This window comes from Lasioglossum baleicum, chromosome 5 (genome assembly GCF_051020765.1).
Source record: "Lasioglossum baleicum chromosome 5, iyLasBale1, whole genome shotgun sequence".
Classification (NCBI taxonomy): Eukaryota; Metazoa; Arthropoda; class Insecta; order Hymenoptera; family Halictidae; genus Lasioglossum; species Lasioglossum baleicum.
Window position 1 is genome coordinate 16,989,730 of NC_134933.1, and position 21,632 is coordinate 17,011,361.

The 21,632-nt window shown below is 49.8% G+C and overlaps 1 protein-coding gene across 2 annotated transcripts in view; it reads left to right on the forward strand.

The window, feature by feature from the left end:
• Sema1a (semaphorin 1a) overlaps positions 1-21,632 on the forward strand; it is a 181,099-nt gene that overhangs the window by 8,153 nt on the left and 151,314 nt on the right. For both annotated transcript variants that reach the window (XM_076423157.1, XM_076423158.1), the window contains exon 2: positions 19,547-20,999. In XM_076423157.1, the coding sequence (XP_076279272.1) occupies positions 20,873-20,999 (127 nt within the window). In that variant the 5' untranslated portion in view covers positions 19,547-20,872. The remainder of the gene's footprint in view (positions 1-19,546; positions 21,000-21,632) is intronic.

Here is a 21,632-nt window from a genome sequence, read left to right on the forward strand (position 1 = left end):
CGTCCTTTGGAATAGCTGAACGGGCCGCGTCGCTGTACTTTCGGACGCGGCTTAATCACCGTGAAGGCTTCCCTACCGTGCTCCCAGCCAACGGGAAAGGATCCGGTCTTTATCTCGAACGGCACACGTTGCGTCGCCGCCAGGATTATTCTGCATCCATTCAGTCGGTTCGTTAATTTCATCCATAGAATTACGGTAGCTCGGCTTCCGAACGCGATATCGAGCCCGAAAGTGTTCGGTTTTCTCCTTCTCTCTCTCTCTCTCTCTCTCTCTCTCTCTCTCTCTCTCTCCTCTTCCCGTTTCTTCTCTTCTCTTTTTCCCCTTCCTCCGAATCGATGCACGCCTTCGGCTAATACGGTATCGGCGATTCAGTTTGTTCAACGCTGCCGCGTGGATCTCCGAGCGTCCCAAAAACTTGCATAACAAATACCCCGCGTTTTTTCTCGCGATTCACCGCTGGCTTTCTTTTCGGGACGTTAATTCGATCGACGGTTAACGCGATTACGGTCTCTGGTTTGATTTCTTCGGATAGAACATCGCGCCCCTCTATATTCCGTTGAAACTCGCACAGAACGCGTGTACGTGTTACGCGAGAATATTCGTGCATACAGTCGTCTATGTATCTTCTGCGCGATGAATTTCCGTACCGGGAATTACGTATGGTTGACCCACATGCGCGGCTGGTACTTTGAACTCGACTGTTGGTTCCGCGCAGCACAAATATGTTACCTATAACCATAAAATTTTAACCGAGCGATTACCGTTATCACTTCATTCTCCGCCTACGCAAGGATAACCTCGCAGTCGCACGCAGCCTCGTAAACAAAATTTGCTTTATGTCGCCGTCGATCCTGGTCCACCGGAATCCTTGACTTTTCGATCGATTAATTCTTAAGCGTTTGCCCCGTGCATTATGCAAAGAGAGAAGCGACGTTCCAGCGCGCTCGTGGGACGACCATAAACATGAAGAGGCGTTTGGCGTGTTGGGATCCGACCGAAACCGAATAAACTACTTATACCATTCAAATAGAAATTTTATTTATCGCTGTTCGTAAAACTCCGGTACAAAACGAAGGCTTCACGGCGCGAAATTCGCACGACCAGCTCTAGTCTCGCCGCCTGTTTAGCAATTTTCAGGAAACTTATATTCGTTGGAGAAAATCCTGAGGAAACATAAACGATTGCTGTGCCATGTCGTGATTCTCGCAGGTGATCAGTAGACTGTGGATTTTATGTATTTATGACAAAGTTGGTGCAACTTAAAACAATAGGAACATTACAAGAATTTCAGGCTGTCCATACATTGTCTTGAACTTATTGAGATTATTAAAGAGGAAAAGAATGCTCTATATGGTTATTGTTTTACTTCCTACTTACCCTTAGTACTTAAGGCGTCACTAAACATTGCCACACTATTATTTAAAACAATCATTACATTACTATAAGATTAGAGATACTGGGAGAAAGATGCAGGGAAAAGGAAAGGCTACTGGGGAAGTTAAAAAAGATATTAGACGAAGACCGAGAGGGAGAGGGGTGGATGGCAAAGTTAGATGGAGAGTGAAAGGAAAAGCGGGATAAAAAGTGTGAATGAGAGGGGGAGAGAAAATAAAGAAAAAAGGGGAAGGATGAGGGTGTGGGAGGGTAGGAGTGAAGGACTAACAGAGAGACGACACAGGGTGAAAATAAAGAAAAGAATTGTAAAGGGATCTCTCGGGATCTGTTTGTATCCTATACGATGTATAGGTATACAATAAGTATACCTGCAACAAAAATTTAAGTATTATTTAAACAGAAGTAAATCATGTATGTACAATGGACATGTTTTAGGTGAAAAATGTCTCGGTTTTGGAATGAGAACTGCTTCGACTACAAAACCAAGTAACCAACGACACAAATAAGTATCCGTCGAACAGCGTTCGATCAATTTCTGCGAGTCAAAATGGAAATTATTTGCGGAGCACGAGGTGTCGCTTCTCGCAGACGCGGCGCGGCTTATCCTTTTTTTTCGACCGAAAGCTCTGTTTATCGGTACGTTGCGCTGCGCTGGGTTCAGTGGCTCGCTGCATCTTTACCTCGAAGTGTACGTCGAGGCCCATTCACCCCGATGTTTTTCTCTCCTTGGGCACGTAGATGTAATATATTCAGCTCTCCCGACCGCGTGCTCCTTTGCGCGAACGCTCCCTGTAATTATCTCTTGCCTTTTGCGCGAGAGCGGGAGAGAGAATACGAGAGTCGGAGCGGCAACCCGCGCGTTACCCTATTCGTGTTCTTTACTTCTGTGTACCTGTGCGAGGGCGGGGGTAAGGGTGCGTGCTCCTAACAGTGTATTTATCGTTTCCGGATACGCACGCAGCCCGCTACACGCTCCCGGAATCTCACACGAGTTTCCATTTCCTCTCTCACGCTTCTTTCTTCCAGGTTCCTGATTTCCACCGAACGCTCGACACGCTTTCTTTGCGCTTAGCCGATTCGTTCGAGTCTCTGCTCGACGATGATTCGTGGTCTCGTCCCGTTGCTCTCGTTCTCCCCTTTTGTCGCAACGACACATCCCTCAGTTTCCTTGGAAACTCGCCGCGAAGTCGGCTAACCTGCCCGAAAGGACCGCCGTCGCACAGCGGGGTATTTGGCTCACAAACTCCGGCAAAAGACAATGAAAAAAATTTTGCGTAATTCGTAATTTATGCTTCTACAAATTTGAAACATTTTTTCCGCCAAAAATGGAGGTCACCTGGATTTTTTAAAATGTTAAAGTACATTTCTTGTCTCGTAATAGTTCTTGCCGGGTTCTCGGGCCAAATTCCCCACTGTGTGTCGACCGAAAAACCCCTCGCGATGCGATACGGCGCGATACGATGCGAGGATTCTGTTCTCTGACACATATTTTTCCTATCTCCGTAGTTAACGTTGCGCGCAATACAATATCTCCGGCCGTTAGCCATTTCGCCATTCATTTCGCGTTAGCGCGAGAGAGCTCTCGGAACCTTATCCGGTCGGATGGTGCGTTCTATGAAAAAAGGGAATCGCGTCCTATCGTTAGCTCCTCCGGCTCCGCTCCGGGCGAGGTTAATGCGGATACACTTTGAAATTTATTTGGCGGAGGGGACGCGACGGATTCGACGGAGTGCCGAGGGGATCGCGTCGGGACGCTCTGCGAAAAACTTCTCGATCCACGGTAAGAAGATTTGTACGAATAAGTTTCTTCGAGAAGGGATCGCGATCTTGGGGTTGACGCGGTTTATACGCGTCGGGATGTAAATCCGAGCGTTTCGAGCAAGAGCCGCCCACGCCGCGGAACTTGACACCGTGTGGATTCTCGTCGACTTAATTGCTTGCGATGTAAGGAATACTCTTTCCGAACCCCAAAGTTGGTTCCGAGGTGTGCTAGCGTACCTTCGACACCGATTCTCTCGCCTCCCTTCGGATCTTCGGGGTTCGGTCAATTTAGGTTAAATACCGAAGCAACGGTCGACAGAAGGGGTCAGGAGTTGCAGCATAGGGTGCAACAATTTTTCCTGCACGCGTGAACGGAACGGAGCGTCGCCCTCGTGCTTTGCACCGTGAAACACGAGAACCGACCTACCTTGTCGACGGGAACGGAGGATTTCATCGGCCACCTTGTGTGCACGGAGCGCAACGTGCTCGCCTCCATCTCCCTCTTTCTCTTTTTCCGTCTCTTTTTCCATCTTCGTCTCCGCTTCGCCGCAGCACGTGCATATTTTTGCTCGCGGATGCATAGCTAACGAAGGAGGAGCGCTCGCGCGAAACAAATTTCGTCTACTCGAACGAAACGCGCTTTTCTTGAGCGGCCGATTTCCACGAAGAGCTACCGGAAACATAATTTGCCGGGAGCGTCTTTCGAGAATTGGCCTCGCGCCATCGATGATCGCGTGTAACCGGTCTGTTTGTTTCGTTCGCAGTCTGCGCGCGATTTCTTCGTCCCAGCCGCCCCTTCGCCGGAATCCAGTTTACTTCGACGCGTTTGCATAGGACGTAATCGGATAACTTGGCTCGTTTTATGCGATAAAGTAGGCATCGTTTGCTCGTCCGATTGATCGATCTTCTGCCCGCGTTTTCTGCGATATTTTTCAAGCTCGCGTTGCCAGCTCGTCGATTCGAGTCGAACCGATTTCCGGAAAAGGCATAAATCTCCATTCTGATTCACCGCGTTGAAGTATCCTCTAACAGATTTCTATGTTTACGACCGTTCGTGTCTTGGCCCCGGCTCGCGAGCGTTTGTTCGGTTTGATTTTCGGTGCCTCTTGCCAGTTTGACGCGTATCTTTGTGCGATGGAAGATCCGCGACCCCGGAGCAGGATCCATCGTATCGAAGTTTCACGGTGGATTTCTATCGGCGGGGAGTGGCGTGGCGGTGGTCTGGCGCGAGAAACATTGGAAAGCACTTTTCTAAAATATGGAACAGCGGCCGCGATGCAGTTATCTCGGTATTAAGCGTTAAGCGGACGAAGTGTATTACCTCGTAATATCGTAAACGGTACGCGTAAAATCCGCGGCATAACTAACGACGAATCGATCGGGGCTCACCTGCTGCGGGGCCGATATATAGACAATTAAGAGGGTAAAAATTACTCGAATTTTCAGCGACCCCGACACCATTTGCCAGGCGGCTCTCGTTGCTCGCGGCCCGCGCCACGCCGAGCCGAACTGAATCGCGCCGAGCCGCGCACGGGTATCATTCATCTCGTTTTCGTATCGAACGAAAAATTAACGCCGTGTAATTAACCCTTCCATCGTGCCGGTACGGATATGCCGGGCACGTTTAATTTCACTAATTATACGTGACCGGTTGGGATTAGCTGGCTGTCAGAGCCAACAGCCATGTCATTACGCGATATCGTTCGGAACTAAAAGGATTAAAATCGGCACTACAGAGGAAAAAGACAGACATCGAGCGTGGAAAATACGAGGCGCGGCGGTGCACCGTTGCACCGGTGCTGCGCCGCTCGCAAAAGATATTGAAAAGGCTCGAAAGAGTTAAGCAGCGAGCAAAAATCAGACAGAAGAGTCGATGCAACCGGTACGGCGTGCATTAAATGAGGGCGCGGTACACGGGTCCGTTACTCGAGTGCATCTGCACGATGCAGGACTGCACATCGTGCCGCAACAAGGTGGCCTCTTCTTCTCTCTTTCGTCACCATCCTTTTCCCCTCTTCTTTCGTTCGTGCTCCCTCTCCCTCTCTCCCTTCCCCGAGGTTGCATTTACAAGAGAGCCGCTCGTATTTCTATCGCAGAGATGCTTGCTGAAAACCGAAACGCCTCCTCCGCCTCTGACGCACCTCTTCTCTCTCCCTCTCTCCCTCTCTCTCTCTAATGCTGTCTCGCTTTTTCCCTTTTGCTTTGCCCCCTCTTCGTTCTGACGAGACACGATCCACGGAACGATACCGAAAACATCGCCGATACGCCGAGGCTTTCCGGATTAGAATTTTTAAATATTCAACAATGCATCTCGTCCGCGTCGAAGATACGAGCCGTGCGCGCGTGCTCCTCTCGCTCTCTCCCGTTCCGCTCGAGCGTGTCGGTTCTTTGCTCGTGGCGCGCGTACGTGATCGATCTGGGTCGCGTCCTCCCCGTATTCTAATATCGAAATGATCATCGTCGTTAAATTACATTTTATACAGCGTTGCGTGATAAATTAGATTTCGCGCGTGCCCGCGCAACAACGCACCGATCTATATTCTTCCGCGATGAATTTTTCGGATCGCGTCCCCATTTTATGGGTGAGTCTAGAAATTGAAGAACGATAGGAAAGACGTACGCATCGCTTCTGCTTTACAATCGGATCCGAGTGTCGCGGAAATCGCGTAATCGCTTCGAGTCCGGTATCGATCGATCATTATTTTGACAGGACCCGGCGCACGACGAACGAACGATCATCGAGCGAGTTGCGCGAGACGAAATGCGTATCGATTTTTAGTTTGAAATCCGTTTCCGGGGCGTTCATAGTCTATGGCGACGACCAAGACGCAATACGAAATTTGATTTCAGCGTCGAAACAATCTTCGAGGATCCCTCGAACCGTGACGCAGCGATGCGACGTTCCCGCCGTACCTCGTTAGCGAACGTTTCACGGAATTTTCGTCCTGGAATCGTTCGATTTTTGATATCGAACACCGGCCGCCGAGGCAACGCGCCAACTTTTCCACGGGCGCGGCGGATTACAATTTTTAAATATTCAACGTCCTTCCGTCTTCGCGAGAAAATACGGGAGCGGCCGGTGTCAGCCGCATCCTCGATATCATGATATATCGGAGCGATCCTCGATCTTAAACTGCGTTTCGCACGGAACCAGGCACATAAATTCTGTTTTATCGTGGTTTTTCCTTTTCGCCGCGGGAATCTGCGATTACGATTTCACGAAAAACCGCTCCTTTGCGTTCGATAACGCGCAGCGATAATGGCGCGAGCCGCAGCGGACGCAACAGGGATTTCGCGACACCGATAATGCGATCGGTGGGACATTTACACCCGTTTATGTGGGAGAGAAGCGATAATTAGATTACGGATTTTATGCTTTCATTACAGAAATGGGTAGGAGTATTTTTAAACAATGCAAAGATTAATACTGAACCTAACAAGCACAGAACATATAAAAGTGAAACGCCTTGTAGGAGTAAAAAGATTGAATTCACTTGAACTTTGTACGGTTTTTATTATAACGTCTGTTAAATAAAGACGTTTAATGGTAAAAGAATTTAAGTATATCAAAGCTATTGTTGCGACTTAATAAAGCCACCTGAAAGAGGAACAAATTTCTCTTTGGTTCCTATGTCTTGCAATGAATGCAAACAATTTTTATTTTGCAGAAAGGTCCGTAGAGTTATTAACCCTTAACGGTTCTGTTGGAACTTGTGCACTAATAATACGGTTTAATGAGAATACTTTTTAATGCAGGTGTTTATACTGTACGACGTACTCAACAAAGCACGCAGTACCGCAGCTCGGAACACATACACGCACACAGAACCGCGAATGCCCCACACGTGATGGGACATACAAGACAAAACAACGTGTACATATATAGTGATTAACTCAATTAAGAGATGTTGCGATTAGTACGAAGTTGACGTTCTAACTGAATCAATGCTGCAATATGTGCTTTTGTTCTATACTTGACATAAAAAATCTTTAGTACAGAAACTAAACTTGAAATACGTCTGACTCATTAAGGGTTAATTTGTAATGTTCCGAGCCAATGTTGGGAACGGCGAGAATAGCGTAGAAAACATGTCATTTACCGTGAGCTGTAACAGTTGACGTGTCGCTTTCGGATTGCTCGCGGATTGACCGAACGCGTCGGAGAACGGATCAGCTTTTTAAATATTGAGCAATATCTTGTCAAACGGAGAAGCGAGGACATCGCTGGCCCGGTTTCGCGGTAGTCGCGCCCGATTCTCTGGCACGGATATATCCGCGGAATACGAAATCGCGCAGAACTGTAACGCGGGATACGACGGTGTCGTTCCCGAAAATCTATATTTCACGTCGAACTGAAATTGCAGAACCGATCGGTCGTTATAGTTGGAGACGGTCCACCGTTTTCCTCGTTGATTCTTCGACGGAGGGAGAAGTTTTGACGGCGGTGCGGCGCGACGCGACGGGACGTTGGGTGCCAAGTAACTTTATTGAAAAGTATCTAGGTAAGTCCCGAGGAACAAAGGTAGTGCTTCTCGCGCGGTTCTTCCTTCCCCCGGTTCGCGGCGTTTCTTCCCTCTTTCCCGGAGGTTTGATTCTCGTTCGCCAGTTCGCCAGTTCGCCCGCTCGACGGCCCTGCTCTGGAACGGAATATTGCCTTTTCGTCGTCGTGCAAGCAAAATCCTTTCCTCCCGCTCGAACACTCGCTGGAAATTGACTCTGCTTATATCGGCTTACCGGCGGCTTTGCAGCCTCTTGGCCCGCCCGCGTTTCCTTTCTCCTCTTCATCATCGTCTTCATCGTCGTTCTCTTTCCATTTCTCTCCTCTCCTCTCCTCTCGTCATCCTCGTCGCCGTAGAGTTGCGCGATTCTTTCGGCGACCGCGCCTATCGCCCATCACCCATCGCCTATCGTCTACCGCCTACCGTCTGTCGCGAGTCCTTTGTCGCGTCGTTCTGGTGTCTTCTCCCATGGAAAGTGGAAACGCCGTCCCAGACCACAAACTGGGAACAGGGAACACACTGAACACGACACCAGACCGCCGAACCCGCGCCGTATTCGGAATCAATTTTCTTTCGATTCCGAGCTTCTTCTGCTCAGAGGATTTTATTTCACGTTCGAATGAATAATTTATGGTTACGAAATTTCGCTAGGATATTCCCACTTTACCATATATCCTTTATCCGTTTCTATTCCGGTCGGTTCGTTACATTAACCTTCCGTTCGACATGGGATACTATATTTAACTGGTTCTCATCTTAAGGACGGATTAACGAATTAAGCTAGATTCCAGATATAACTCCGCGCTGTCCCGTTTCGAGTCACGAACTCTGTGGACAACCTATCGCCATAGCGAGCTAGCAGGGGTTATAGCCGTTCTCGTTGGCCCTTGTTCTCAGTGAACGGACCAAAGGAATACGATAACCGACGGTTATCGAATCCTTTACGGTTGACAGCTGAACACTTTCCGTCTCGTATCGAGAATTCGGGCATAATAATTTCCCGTTACAGTAATCCCGCGATCTAAGCCAATTCTCGGTTCTGTGCTGCGAGTCACAGCCTGTGACAGAGATCGTCAAGGGATGTCAAAAAACATCGATGACCTTGACAGCTCCGAAAAAATGACCCTTGGAAAAGAATATTCTTGCCAGACATTTGGTCCATTGACACCGTACACATTGCGTAACAAATATTTTTTGCATCAATAACCTCAAGAGATATTTAGGTGGCTTTACTTAAAAGGACCACCCTGTATAATGCGATAGCACGTGACTGCAAGCGACGCGACGCGAGAGTAGTGTGTCTATACGCTTATCGTCGCCTACCGCTCGATACGAAAATCGCGGAGGTCGGAAGATCTGATCGTCGGCAGAGAACACTTCCCCTCCGGTTCTGTATGTTCTAATTGCGAGGCTTGTCGTTCGAGCAACTAGGATGCCGTAACCGGAGTAAAGAGCAAGTAAATAAGTCGCGTTGGTTCTCTGTGACGCGAATCCGGCATTCAGCATCCAGCGGCGCGCGAGAGGAACAAAGCCGGAGAGACAGAGGGAGCGTGAGACGAAGAGGAAACGTACATCAGCTTTATGCCTTTGAGCGTACGAGTGGCGACACGGACTCGCATGGAATGCACGCGTGTTCTTCGAATGACTCGCACCAGTCACGGTATATACATATGTACATCTTCTTTACGAGTATTCGTGCGTGACTTATCTCCCCGGGTGAAATTTACGTTGCGTTAATGAGAAATTAAGAGCGCAAAGATACTAATTGTACATCCCAATTACTATGCGCACGACCGTCGTTATTGCCGGTATATTTCATCGTAATACCAGCTCCGCCGGGCCTGGGAAAAGAGTCGCGATCGAGAAAATCATTCGAATCGATCGCCGGCGAGATTTTCCGGAAAACTTTGTACATACACACAGAACACAGATGTGTTCGTGTCGCATCTGCGTACTCGCATGCTGCGCTGAACGCTGCGCTCGCCACCGCGCATGTGGTGTGCTCGATGACTCACGGTCCCACGCACACACAAACAACTACGGTGCACTTTCCTTACTTAACCCTCCTCTAATGTTCTCCGCGCCCTTTTTCCAGGCGGTGACTCGCAGCGGACCGGCGAACGTTAACGTTCCTTACACAGCCCTTCTCCTATCCTGTCTAAAGTTCTGTTTTCGTTAGCTCCGCGGTCGCAAGTTTCCCTTCCTCGTGTTCGCCGCGCGTATGCGTGTACGAGCGTAGGACGTGGACACGGACACTTCAGCTACAGCTTCAGCTACAGCTTCAGCTTCCCCTTTTCAACTGGGAATTTATGCCCAGGCTTTCGTAAGAAATCGTTCGGCGCAACTACTCCGCCCATTCGATACCACCCAGCCGTTTCACGCTGCATCGCGTTACAGATACATCGAGATTTTTCTCCGCGAGCTTTTTTCACCCGGCGCAAGAGCCGTGCTCCCAGTTAATTCGAGCGAAGTGCTCCAAAGGTTCGTAAATAGCCGTAGAAACACACCGGATGCGTGGGAGCTAGAGAGGGAGAGTCTCGCGGCGTGGGCGAGAGTCTCGGTTAACTTCTCATACGTTTAAGAAAGTTTCGTACTAATTTCGCCCGCTTCCACCGCAGCAACGTGAGGACGCGGAGCGTTGTTCCTGACACGGAGCGAGAAGCACGCCACGAAATTTGGTTCAAATAAACTGCGAAAAACCTGGTTCTCTCCTCTTCGCGTTTTCTATCTCGCTCGCGTATCAGGACGCACAATTATTCGTCGGTCTCGTGATCCTCCTTCCCGAACATTTGTGCACTCGATCCTCTTCTTCTCTAAAGAGAACGCAGACTGGAACAAATCCGTAAGAAACGAATGGCCGTCAAACGCACCGTTCCGTTGGCCACGTTTTTATCCTCTTCGAGTCGAACTCGCTACGAAGATTTCAAACTGGACTTACAGTGTATGAATAAATACAAGTTTTCCTTCCGTCTAGGAAATTATGAGAGACGAATACATTCGATCAGGTTCGTCTGAAAATGTCTGATTTTAGAATGCAATGTTTCTTGCTCTAGAAACATTATTATAGTCTACAAATATGATCTCCCAGGTCCTGCCTACAGGTTCTATTTGGATATTCAATTTTAAATAAAACTTAATTCTTCTTATATGTGTGGAGAAGTAAACATATCGACGACACTGTGTTTGATCAAAATATGGTGGTGACTGAATACACTGTACGTCGATTGTAGAATTAATGAACGTGAACGTCTAAAAACTTCAATTTCCGCCATGATACACTGAAGCAACTTGTAATTCGTTGACAGAATATGGTGCTCGCTATGACCAATCAGTTTCATTTAGAAAAAAGTTATGCCTCTTTGACGTTACTGTTGAAAATCGGACAGCCCAATAATTGTAGCCGTGACAAAGATTCGCACGGCAGGGGGTTAAGAATAGATTTCCTCTGTGCGGTTGATTCGATCAACTTTGAAATTTCGTTTACGGTGGGCATCGTGCGCGTAGAAATGGTGTCGATTAAAATATCGGCGGTACAGGCGGCGGGGCATCCCGATTTTCAAGCTCGCCAATTTGTCACGGACTATCGTGCAGCTATCCAGGCCTCCGCACCGCGTGCCACGTACAGCGTCCTCCCCTTCCTCTCTCCCTACTTGATCGGTTCAATCGAAGTTTAATACCCCATCCAGGCTTTTATTCCCTGCAGATAGCCCGACATAAATCTTGCCGCGTCCGCGAATTCGCGATACGCGATACGTGCGTGCTGCTGTATCACGAGCTAGCACAGCTCGGCGCAGCGAGGCGCAGCTCGATGGCCAGCGGTCGTACTCGTTAGCGGGTAAATTTTCAGTTAGAGCGAGATAAACGCTCGGTTTACTCGATTTTGCGTAATTCGTCTTCCCCAGCCGGAAAGTTTGCTCGAAGTTGGGCAGAGCTCGCGGAAACGGGATGTTTTTCTTAGGAGTCGTTGGGTATACTCTGGGCTTGCTCTCTTTCCTGGGGACGTCGCTTATCGCGCGATCGTCGACCGGGCTTCCACGAGCTAACGAACACTCTTCGTCAAACGTTTTACCGTTCGCGCGTTCAAATCCAGTCCGAGCTTCCGAGCTTCCGGCTAAGAACGGGCTTGCTCGTTTCGAGTGGTGCTATTTTTATCCCGTCGTAAGCCTGGCCGCGAAAAGCCTTCCACCTTCTTTTCATCCCATGAAAATGCCGTCGCGAAACACGAGGAGGAATCTCTGACGTCGAGCGTCCAACTTCCGTCGCTCGGCTGCAAAGGAATACGCTCGCGCTCGCTCTCTCTCTCTCCCTCTATCTCTCGTCTCGATTCTCGTTACACGGGCTGGCCTTCCGGAGAAGACTAGAAGATTCCGAGCATTTTCTCTCGCGGAAAGCACGAGGATCGATGACAACACGCTATTTCAGTGCGCACGTAGCTGTTAAGCCTTTCAATTCGTTTAAATATAGTCGGCTAGATTGAATCATGAAGAAATCAAGCATCGAAGTGGCCGTGTATTTTCGAACAAGACTTTCCGGAAAGCCGCGACCGTGCAGCCGTAGTCGAGCCTTATACATAATTTCTGAAACGGTCGACGATAGCAACGAGGGGAACAGCTATTCATCGGTTACTGCGTTACGCGTTGCAAACAGTTCCCTGCTCCCTGGTCGCGTTCCAAAGAATTCGCGCAAATTGCAATGGACTTATCGCCCTCGGAATAATGCTCTTCGCATTTGCGTGTTTTCGTAATGCCGGTATAGTATGCTTGTACCACGCGCGTGCGACGCGAACGCGTATACACACCGTACAATTTTCAACTCGCGATCCTCCTGAGTTGCCACGGTGTTTTATTTTTATCGGCCTCGCCGACGAGCGAACGAAAATCTTTTTCGCCGGCAACGCTGCTACGCGGCTCAATGAACTCCAGCGAACATTTTCAATGAATCGCCTCGCCGCTCCGCGCCGCATCAGAGAGAATCGATTCTTCTATTTTTCGAAGAGAAGGAATACGTAACACGACCTCGCCGCTCGTGGTATGTATTACTCAAGAAACGCGCAGCGTTCCGACACGCAGTTCACCGCGAAGCTCAGTTTCTGCACAAAAATCTACGGCTTTTGTTGTCTTCACGGTAAAGATTTGCACTTTATTGCCAACCTAGCAAAAGTTGATAATTCCACAAAACCATTGAAATAAAAATTGAAATGTTCATTCCGCAAAAATTCATTCGTAAAACTAGATTAACAATTTCGCCTCCCGGAAATAGAAAACGTGGCATTCGAAGTGTAACAGAGAAATAGAACAGTATTTATGACTGGCAACCTAGCAGGTTTAAAAATTCCACACAACCGATGAAATAAAAATTGGAATGTTAAGATTACTGATGCTGGTAGAATGTACCGATTTAGTTGATTAAAAATTCGTTTGTGAATTAAGACGAACAGTTTCGTCTCCCAGAAATAGAAATCGTGGCATTCAAAGCGTAACAGAGGAATTGAACATTATTCATGATTGCCAACCTTGTAGGTTTAAAAATTCCACACAACCGACGAAATAAAGATTGAAATGTTAAGATTACTGACGCTGAGAGTATGTACCGATTTAGTCGGCCAAAAATTAATTTCTAAATCTAGACAAAGAATTTCGTCTCCCAGAAATAGAAGACGTGGCACTGAAAGTGTGACGGAGAAATTGAACAGTTTTCATCATCGTTTCGTTTATTGTCGGAGCAAAACTGTGTCGATTTCTGTCGTCGAGAGGTCGTATCGGATAAAGCTTTCCCGTGGAGGAAAATCAGACACGATGCTCGAAAGCGAGTCGCTCGTTGACTCTTCGTGCGTCGCGTCGATCGCCTTTTGTTCTCGGGTATCTGTAACCCGGTGGCCGTTGTAATCGGCGTAAACGGATTTGCACGCGCAAATCATCGTTACGGCGTATCGGGGTGAAATTCAATTTCCCCACGGTCTGTACGAAAGCCGGGGCGGCGTGAATCGGTTTCGCGGAGGAAACATTCTTTCTCTTCCCGAATGGAAAGTCGATCGCGCGCGAACGGCGGGGGCGCGGTGGCGCGGCATGGTGCGATCGAGGAACAGGAACGAAGAGAAATCGAGGTGGAAATCCAGGAGCACCGCTGCAACTCGGAAACGACGTAACGAAGTTTCGACTTGCCGTTACGGAAGTCGACCGATACTTCTGCTCGCTGCGACGCATGTGCGCGCATCCAGCACCCTCGATGTCTCTTCAAGGCGGTCATGATTTTTCTGTTTCGCCAAACTCGAACACGAACGAGAACGCGCCCTTTCCAATTCTACGCGTCCCGCTCTCTCTCCCCCTTTGGCAAATTGAAATTTCCGTCGACCCCTTCCTTCTTTCGACCCGCTCCCTTTCACTCGCGGCGTTATTTCGAAGACATTTCGAAGTCACTGGGACAAATCGATATCCCGGGCTTCAAGTTCATCGAGCACGGATTTTATCGTGCGCGCAGAGCGTGTTCGGTATCGGGATGCCGTGGTTGCTAGCTTCCGAAATCGCTACGACCGTCGTTTGTTTCTTCATTATTTATTCCACTCGGTGTCCCGCTCTCTTCGTAATTATTCTACGCGAGGCGCCATACGGGGCTTTCTACTAAAGCTTTTGAGCGTAAACGAGCCGCGGCGATTTTCATGAAATTTTTATGAATCGCGGAAATCTACTGGTGTTGTAGACGGTGGTGTGGGGGCAGCTCTCGTTTCAACTGGCTCGGGTCGTCTGTAACGGTGGGACAAGAAACGGAGTGCGAGGGAGGTAGATGCGCGCGAATCGAATTACTGCCGTCGGAAATGATTTATATTCGGCGGATTCGAGGAGCTTCCTTAACCCATTTCTCCGAATTTTTAAGGCGCGATCCTCTGTCTTCGCTTGCTCTTCGGCTGCGCCAGCTCTCGAACTCGCTTCGTTCCCCGTTTCCTTCTCCCAGTCTTTCGTCGATCTTTCCTCGACCACCTATCTCTCCATCTCTCGCGAAGAAACTCTTCGAGAAGTTCCCCGTACGTTACACGTTTCCGCGAGCGGAAATTGTCCTGTCTCGCAAATCATACTCTCGTTTCTCCCCCGCCTCCTGCGTCTCTCGTTCTCGGTTTCGTCCCCCGCTTCTTCTTCTTCCCGGTCGCGAATCGTGTTCGCGCGTGACACGCGTTTCGTGGTCATCAGTGATCCCCGCTATGAACAATTGTCATAATATTAGTCCTTAGCACTCGCGCAGTGACTCTGATATGTACTCCACTAAAAAATGCTGTAGAATTATTCACAATATTTTTCACATTATTAAATATGTTGGTACCTCACCAATTACTAAACATTTAAGTATTGTATGAGGTATATATGTAGAATGGAATTATTCTAGTTCAGAAGAAATGTGTAATTTTCGAGTTAAAAGTTAAGATAGCTCCGACTGCAAAGGGTTAATAACCCTGAATATCAGTTTATTCGTTCTCGAATGAACGAAATTGCAGTGCAAGGTGCAAAACTTCTTTATCAAGTAACGAACACCCACATGAAATATGTTCCTACTCGGAATTGACGCAGCGGTCAACGTGCTAGCGTCGCAATCGTTTTAAGGATTTCTCTCGACATCTTGCCGTCGAAGGTTGCAGCGAATCGAGCGAATTCTGGCAGGACAGAAGATCCAATTTAGCGAAACCAGCTGCGTTGACGCGTTTAGGGGATGTCGTCGATAGAACGGATAGGATCGATTCGAGTTCCCCGAATCTGTAATATCCCGACTAATTAGCGAGCGTGCTAATCTCAGAAGCGTAACTAGACGGACAGATTATCCCGAGGGCGATCTTTGGACTCGCATACATGACACACGACTCTCATCAGACCAGGGGTCGCGCTGTATGCGTATCGCAGACCACCTTGGCCATGGTTTCGTGGCTTTGCGATTTCGGTTCCTGTGCGCTGCTCCTCCCGGCGATTACTTATCGAACGGATGCCATACGCGGCGGAGATCCAAAGTTTGCCTCGCCCTCCTGTCTAAGGAGGACACGTTGATTACATCGTTGCGAATGTTACACTAATCCACGTTAAAAATTTCGAAGCAGAAAGACACGAGTGTTTAGCTCGATTCGAGTCGGTTTCAAAGGGACAAATCAGTTTAGAGCGGTAGATTCGATATCCGCTTCTGTTCGGAGGTACCCCACCGCGACTGGAATAGCTTTTAATCGACGGTCGAATGGTTGATGCGTGATGACGAAAGGCAGAAGTTGAAAAGGGCCGCGAGAGGAATGCCAGATCCGAACTCCCCGAGGATAGTGTCGATAAAAATGCTTCCGCGCAACCGAGGATGCATCAAGTGTATTTTACCGGAGAGCGACAGGTGACGGGGGAGATTACTTTTGCGTTTGTACGGCCGGAGACGGACGTGTGGAGGTATCCTGGTAACGAGCGTGTCACACGCCCCGCGGCGAATACCTTTCTTGTAGGTCAGCGATATATTCTGCCTTCGCCAAAGGATTTCAATTTTGCGCAATCTCTCTCTCTCATCCCCTCTCGCTCTGCCTCTCGTCCCCCTCTGCCCTTCGGTCGCTCGACAAACGATTTTCGATCATAGTGCCACGTTCAAACGCGATCCATCTTTTTGGCAGGGTTTTGCGCGGAGAAGAAACGCGGTCCGTTGAATTTTTAATACGTTGCGCAAACCGTACCGAAACTTCCGTAACGTCGACCGATCCTTTAGAAACGGAGGTTGACAACCGAAACGTTAAATTATCGGGAAGAACTCCGGGTATCGGCCCGAGCGGGGCGGGAACACGAACATTCGATTCCGATTAAAGCAAGCAGATCGAGACAATAGATTTTCGATCGGTCCGAGCTTTCGCTCCTGGCATGGCTTACTCCCGATTCTTCCGTTTCATCGGAATTTCGTTTAATTGAGTCTAACATGCAGAAAACGTTTTTCCGTGCAACTTTTTATACCTCCCCCCTTCTCTCTCTCTCTCTCTCTCTCTCTCTCTCTCTCTCTTCCTCCGTTACTCTCGCACACGCATACTTTTTCCGAGTCAATAGACGACTACGTCAGCCCAGCGGTATACGCGGACTCAGCTTAAATGGCCTAACCAGTTTCACTCAGAAAATGTTTTTCGTGTAACTGCCTAGCGGAAGTTGGACTTGGACGAACTTAATTGGGTTTTGTTCCACGGCCTTCGATCGGTCGTCTGCCCGTTGCCAGTGTCGCGACTTTTGCCCTCTCTCGCCCTTCGTGACGAGTGGCCGAGCAACGTATCCGCGTTTCCCACACGTTTTCCATCGGGATTTGGCCCGTTGTTCGGCTATCGATCCTATTCCGTTCATCGCTCCTCTCGCCGACAGTTCTTTTTCTGGGAACGCGAACGGACGACTGGCCGGGGCACGTTTTCTCCGCGCCAAAAATCGACTCGGGAGAAAAGCACTCTCGCGGGACGATTCAACTGGTTTTTATTTTTTCCATCCAGCCGCATTTCCAATGCCACCATGCCGGCAAAACGCGCTTACCCCCGGAACCGGATTCTACTTGCCCGGAAACGAGGATCCGCCCACGTCTCGCAAGGTCGACGTCGGGAATAAGACGGAAAGCGCCGTTGTTGATTCGTATCATTACCTACCACGGAGCAACGTAACCGAGAAGATATCTCGTTGGTAGAGATTTAATAGCGGGCTCGCGCGCGCGCTCCAGTATCCGTTAACGAATCTACGATGGAATTTGCGAACGAGCCTGCGAGTGGGAAGACCATGCGCACGGTTCGTCACGTGCCCGAAGTTTGCTTTCATAAACGAGTTTTCCGAATTCGAACGCGTAATTCGCGTCGGTATTGAATTTATACAGTGACGAGAAGTTGCTTTCGTCAATAACGTATCGCTTTCCCCGAGAGCAACGCGCAGCACCGCTGTCGGCGACATAACTCGGAGGGAAAAATTAGATTTTATCTCTCGTCGGGCTCGTCCCTCAGGGTCTGGCACCGTACTCTTTTCCTTAGCAGGATTTTTCTTCTGTCGTTCGAATATCGATCCGTTCTCACCCGACATTCCGTCGACGGAAAGACGCGGATTGCCAGAGCAGCTCGGAACGGCGTGGCGCGGGCGAGGGGCTTTAGCCAGCCAGAAAACGCAAGGTGCGTAACGTTAAACGGCAGAAAAGTCGGTGTTCGCGCGGCATCGACGTCTACGTCTACGTCGACGTCGACGTAGACGTCTCGCGGGACGATTTTCCAAGCGTATCTTGCACACCCTTCGAGCCGAGCCGACCCCGACCCTACGGTCCCTTCGACAAGATCCTTTCCACCGTATTCTTTCTTTCGCGCACCGTCGACGAACAGGTTCTCAGCCTCGATCGCCTGTGATCGTTCTAGTGCGCGCTGCATAGCTTTTAAGCAAGAACCGTAGACTACAAAAGCTCTTTCGTCGCAGCGCGTAAAGTGGGCTTCACCTTTCTCCGATTTGCGAGCGAGCTATCCAATGACGCGTCGCCGAACGCATCCACGGAGCGATTCTTTCCTTTTATCGTTTCTTGCGTTCCTCCCCTCTTTCGTTTTCAGAAAATCGCGGGTGCGCGAGCGGATGCGGCGATTCAAAGGCGTCAAATTAAGTGTACCTATCGGGGTGGAAAGCCGTACTCTTCCATTTCCCGGCGAACACGCAGGATACTTTGCGTCTGTTTCGCCGGCTGCTACTGATCGCGATAGTGGAAATTAGGGGTTCGACGCAGCCGGCTACTTTTAACACGGTAAATTAATGAGCAGCGTCGATCCCGTTGGCGCAACGACCACCATTGCATACGAATAGCTGCAGGGAACATTCGGCAAACGAGGGGTACCGGTGTTCTGGTAACGTCGTTACGGCGCCGCGGGCGAACCCTCCCGGGGAAAAATCAACGCAAATTTTCCCGAGCATCGCCGCTGCGAACTGACATTAACAGGACACACCGGACATGCTTTTATCTCCGAATATTTTCGTTTCTGTTAATCGAACTTCATCCGTGCCGCCATTCCTTCTAATCGGCGGCTCCTCTATAAAGAATCCGTAACTTGGCGATCGTTATCCATTCACGCTTAACGGGAAACGCAGATACATATTTGGTTTGGCACCAGGAGCGAGCGGGATATTCGGTAAATTTCTGGCGCGCAGAAATAATTTGAACGCGGTTTGATTGCGCCGGATAACCTTTTTTTTGCCCCACTGGCGGAAACATCGATGGAAATCATCCCCCGTCAGCGTCGATGGGAGAGCCTTTATTAAATAAACACGGCGTTTCGATGTTATTCAGCGCGGGGCCCATCTTTCCGCGAATATCCGCAAAACTTGGTACACTCGAGGGCGACGTAACGAGGTGATCGTTAGCCACACGTTTATTACGCTCTCTCAGCATCCTCGAGCAAATAAAGCGTGCTGAAATTCGTGCTGGCGCAAATGTTCCGACGGAAATTCGGGTCAAGAACTAACGTCGAACAATCCTCCGAAAAAGAGCAAGGAGCTACGAATTCAAACACCCGCCCGCCGTTGTGCTCCCCCGCGAACCGTTTCATTTCGCGTTTCGAAATTTCGATGACGCTTTGGATCGTTATCGCTCGATGATAACGCGATCGTCGAGCACACAGCCTCCAGGACCTGTTTCGCACCGATCGAGAGCCGTTGACCTGACGATCGGTAAAGACCGACCAGAGGTCACGGATATCGATCGAGCGGAAGTCGGTTTCCGAATGTTCGAAAGATCGAAACGCGAATATATAGAGAACGGGGCAATGACAACGCCCGAAAGACGCGCGGCTACGAAACAATCGATAGAAAATATGATCGACGATATATTTTCCGTTATCAAGCGACAGTAGCAGCGCCGTATTTCGAGAGCAAATAACCAAGTCTAGTTTCTATTTTTTCTGATTGCAGATTGGCGGCGCTGCAGTAGCGTCGACGAGATACCGAGGGCAAGGACGAGGACGAGGACGTCGAGGATGTCGAGGATGTCGAGGATGGCGGCGTGATCGTGTCGCGGGGGTGGTGGGGTTGAAAATCGGCGCTTGCCCGGTGTCTCCTGTGTACCTCTCTTTTTCTCTCTCTCTCCCTCTCTTCGATCCTGTCGTTTCTTTTTTTCCGCCTAGACTGTGCTCCCCTATTCTTTCCGGCCGTGGCTCTGCCTCCTCTTGCTCTTACCCACGTGCGTGAAGTGGTAGGTGTGCGTGCGGTGCCGGCGGGTAGGCTCGCACACGCGACTCGCAGGACAACGGCTAGAATAGAAAGGTCCGGAAGAGAGAAGAGAGAGCACAGAGAAGTGAAGAGAAGAGTAGAGAAGAGAAGAGAAGAGAAGAAGAGCGAAACGGCGCAGGCCAGCAACGTACTGTTCGAGTCTGCGCGTACCGACGGTAAAGCTGTCGGAGTGGGGGGTCGCGCGGAGCACTGTTGGTGGGGGACTGTCACCTGTCCTGGCGCTGTGTGGCGTTAGTGTGACGGCGACCGTCGCGGGATTCGTATCGTTACGTGACACGTGTTTCGGTCGGTGACTTTTCGGTGAGTCCACTGGGAAAGAGAAAGAGAAACGAGAGGGGGAGAGAGAGAGAGAGAGACACGCCGTTGCACACCAGGAGGATCGCGCACGCAGAGTGGTTTGGCCGCCTCTCTGTCTCTCGTCTCGTCTGTGTTCTCTGTTTTTCGTTGGTTCGGTCGCCACGTTCGGCGGCGTGGTCTGTCGCGAACGGCTTTGCGAGTTTGCGGGGGTTCGTGGTTCGTGATTCGACGTGAGGCGCGTGCAAGCACGACGCCGCGTCCGAGTTCTCGTGAATGTGCGCGGTCAGGAAGCCGGTCGTCCCGAAGGAAACATGCGTGATCAGAGCTGGAGGACAACGACTGCGACTGCGACTGCGACGAGGAACACGCTGCACGTGACTGCGGCGCCCTCGCACCTTCTGCTGCAGTGAGTGCAGAAACCGAGAGAAGAGAGTGATCGAGAGAAACACGGTTCTTTCTCCGATTGGTTCCGTTCTCTGTTGCCGCGAGTTGAATCGCGGGGGCAGCGACGGCGGCGGCGGCTGTGCGTTGTTCACGGGGAGTAAAAAGTGCCGGTGGTTCTATTTGGTGCGGTATCTGTCGTGAGTTCCGAATTCCGAGTTTCGAGTTGTTCCGAGAGTTCCAATTATTTAGTTGGTTGCGTGTTACCCTCGCGGAGGAGACTACGAACCCTGGCACGTTTCCGGACCTGTTCGAACCACCCGAGAGAAGATGAGGCGTACCATCTTGGAAACGAGGATGCAGCCTGTGTTGTCCTGCTGGTGTTTCGTCGCCACGGTCACTATCGCCCTCGCGGCCTGGCAGGAGAACATCAGGCCGAAGATGTACGTCCAGCTCGGTAAGTGTGCAGCTTTATGTCTTGGCTGCCAAGGTTAATCGTCACGTACGATAACAAAGGAGAGCTGTTCGAAGAAAAGACGAGGGAAAAAAACTACTTACCGGTTTGAATAACGCGGGGGCGCTTCCGTTCATCGGCCAGCAACCCGCTCCCCCACCTTTTCTCTTCCTCTCACTCGCCCGTTCATTCGTTTGTTCTCTTTCTCCCTTGTTCTCCCTCGCGCATCTCTTGGGAGAGCGATGAAAAATTCTCGATATCGAGATCTACCGTTTTTTTCTCGTCTCTTTCATTCGAAATTCCCTGTCGGTTGCTTACCGATCGAACGAAAACTACTGGTGCGGCAACAAAAGCGGAGCTGCGATTACGCTTCGAGAAAAATTAAAATTCTTTCGTCGAGACTATTCTCTCTCTCTTTCTCTCGTTTTCTCCGCCGTGTTCATTACGAGATAGGGAAAGACAGAGATAAAGAGAGCCAGAGAGGGAGGTTTATTTTCTCGTTTTCTCGCGTTGCACGCGTCCGGGTAGCCAAGCGACGATGCGGAACGGAAGTTGCACCGGGTGCACAGGGTCATGGACCTTCCCCCACTCGGTATTGTTTCAACCCTTAGCGGCGAGGGGAGCTATGTGTGCAAC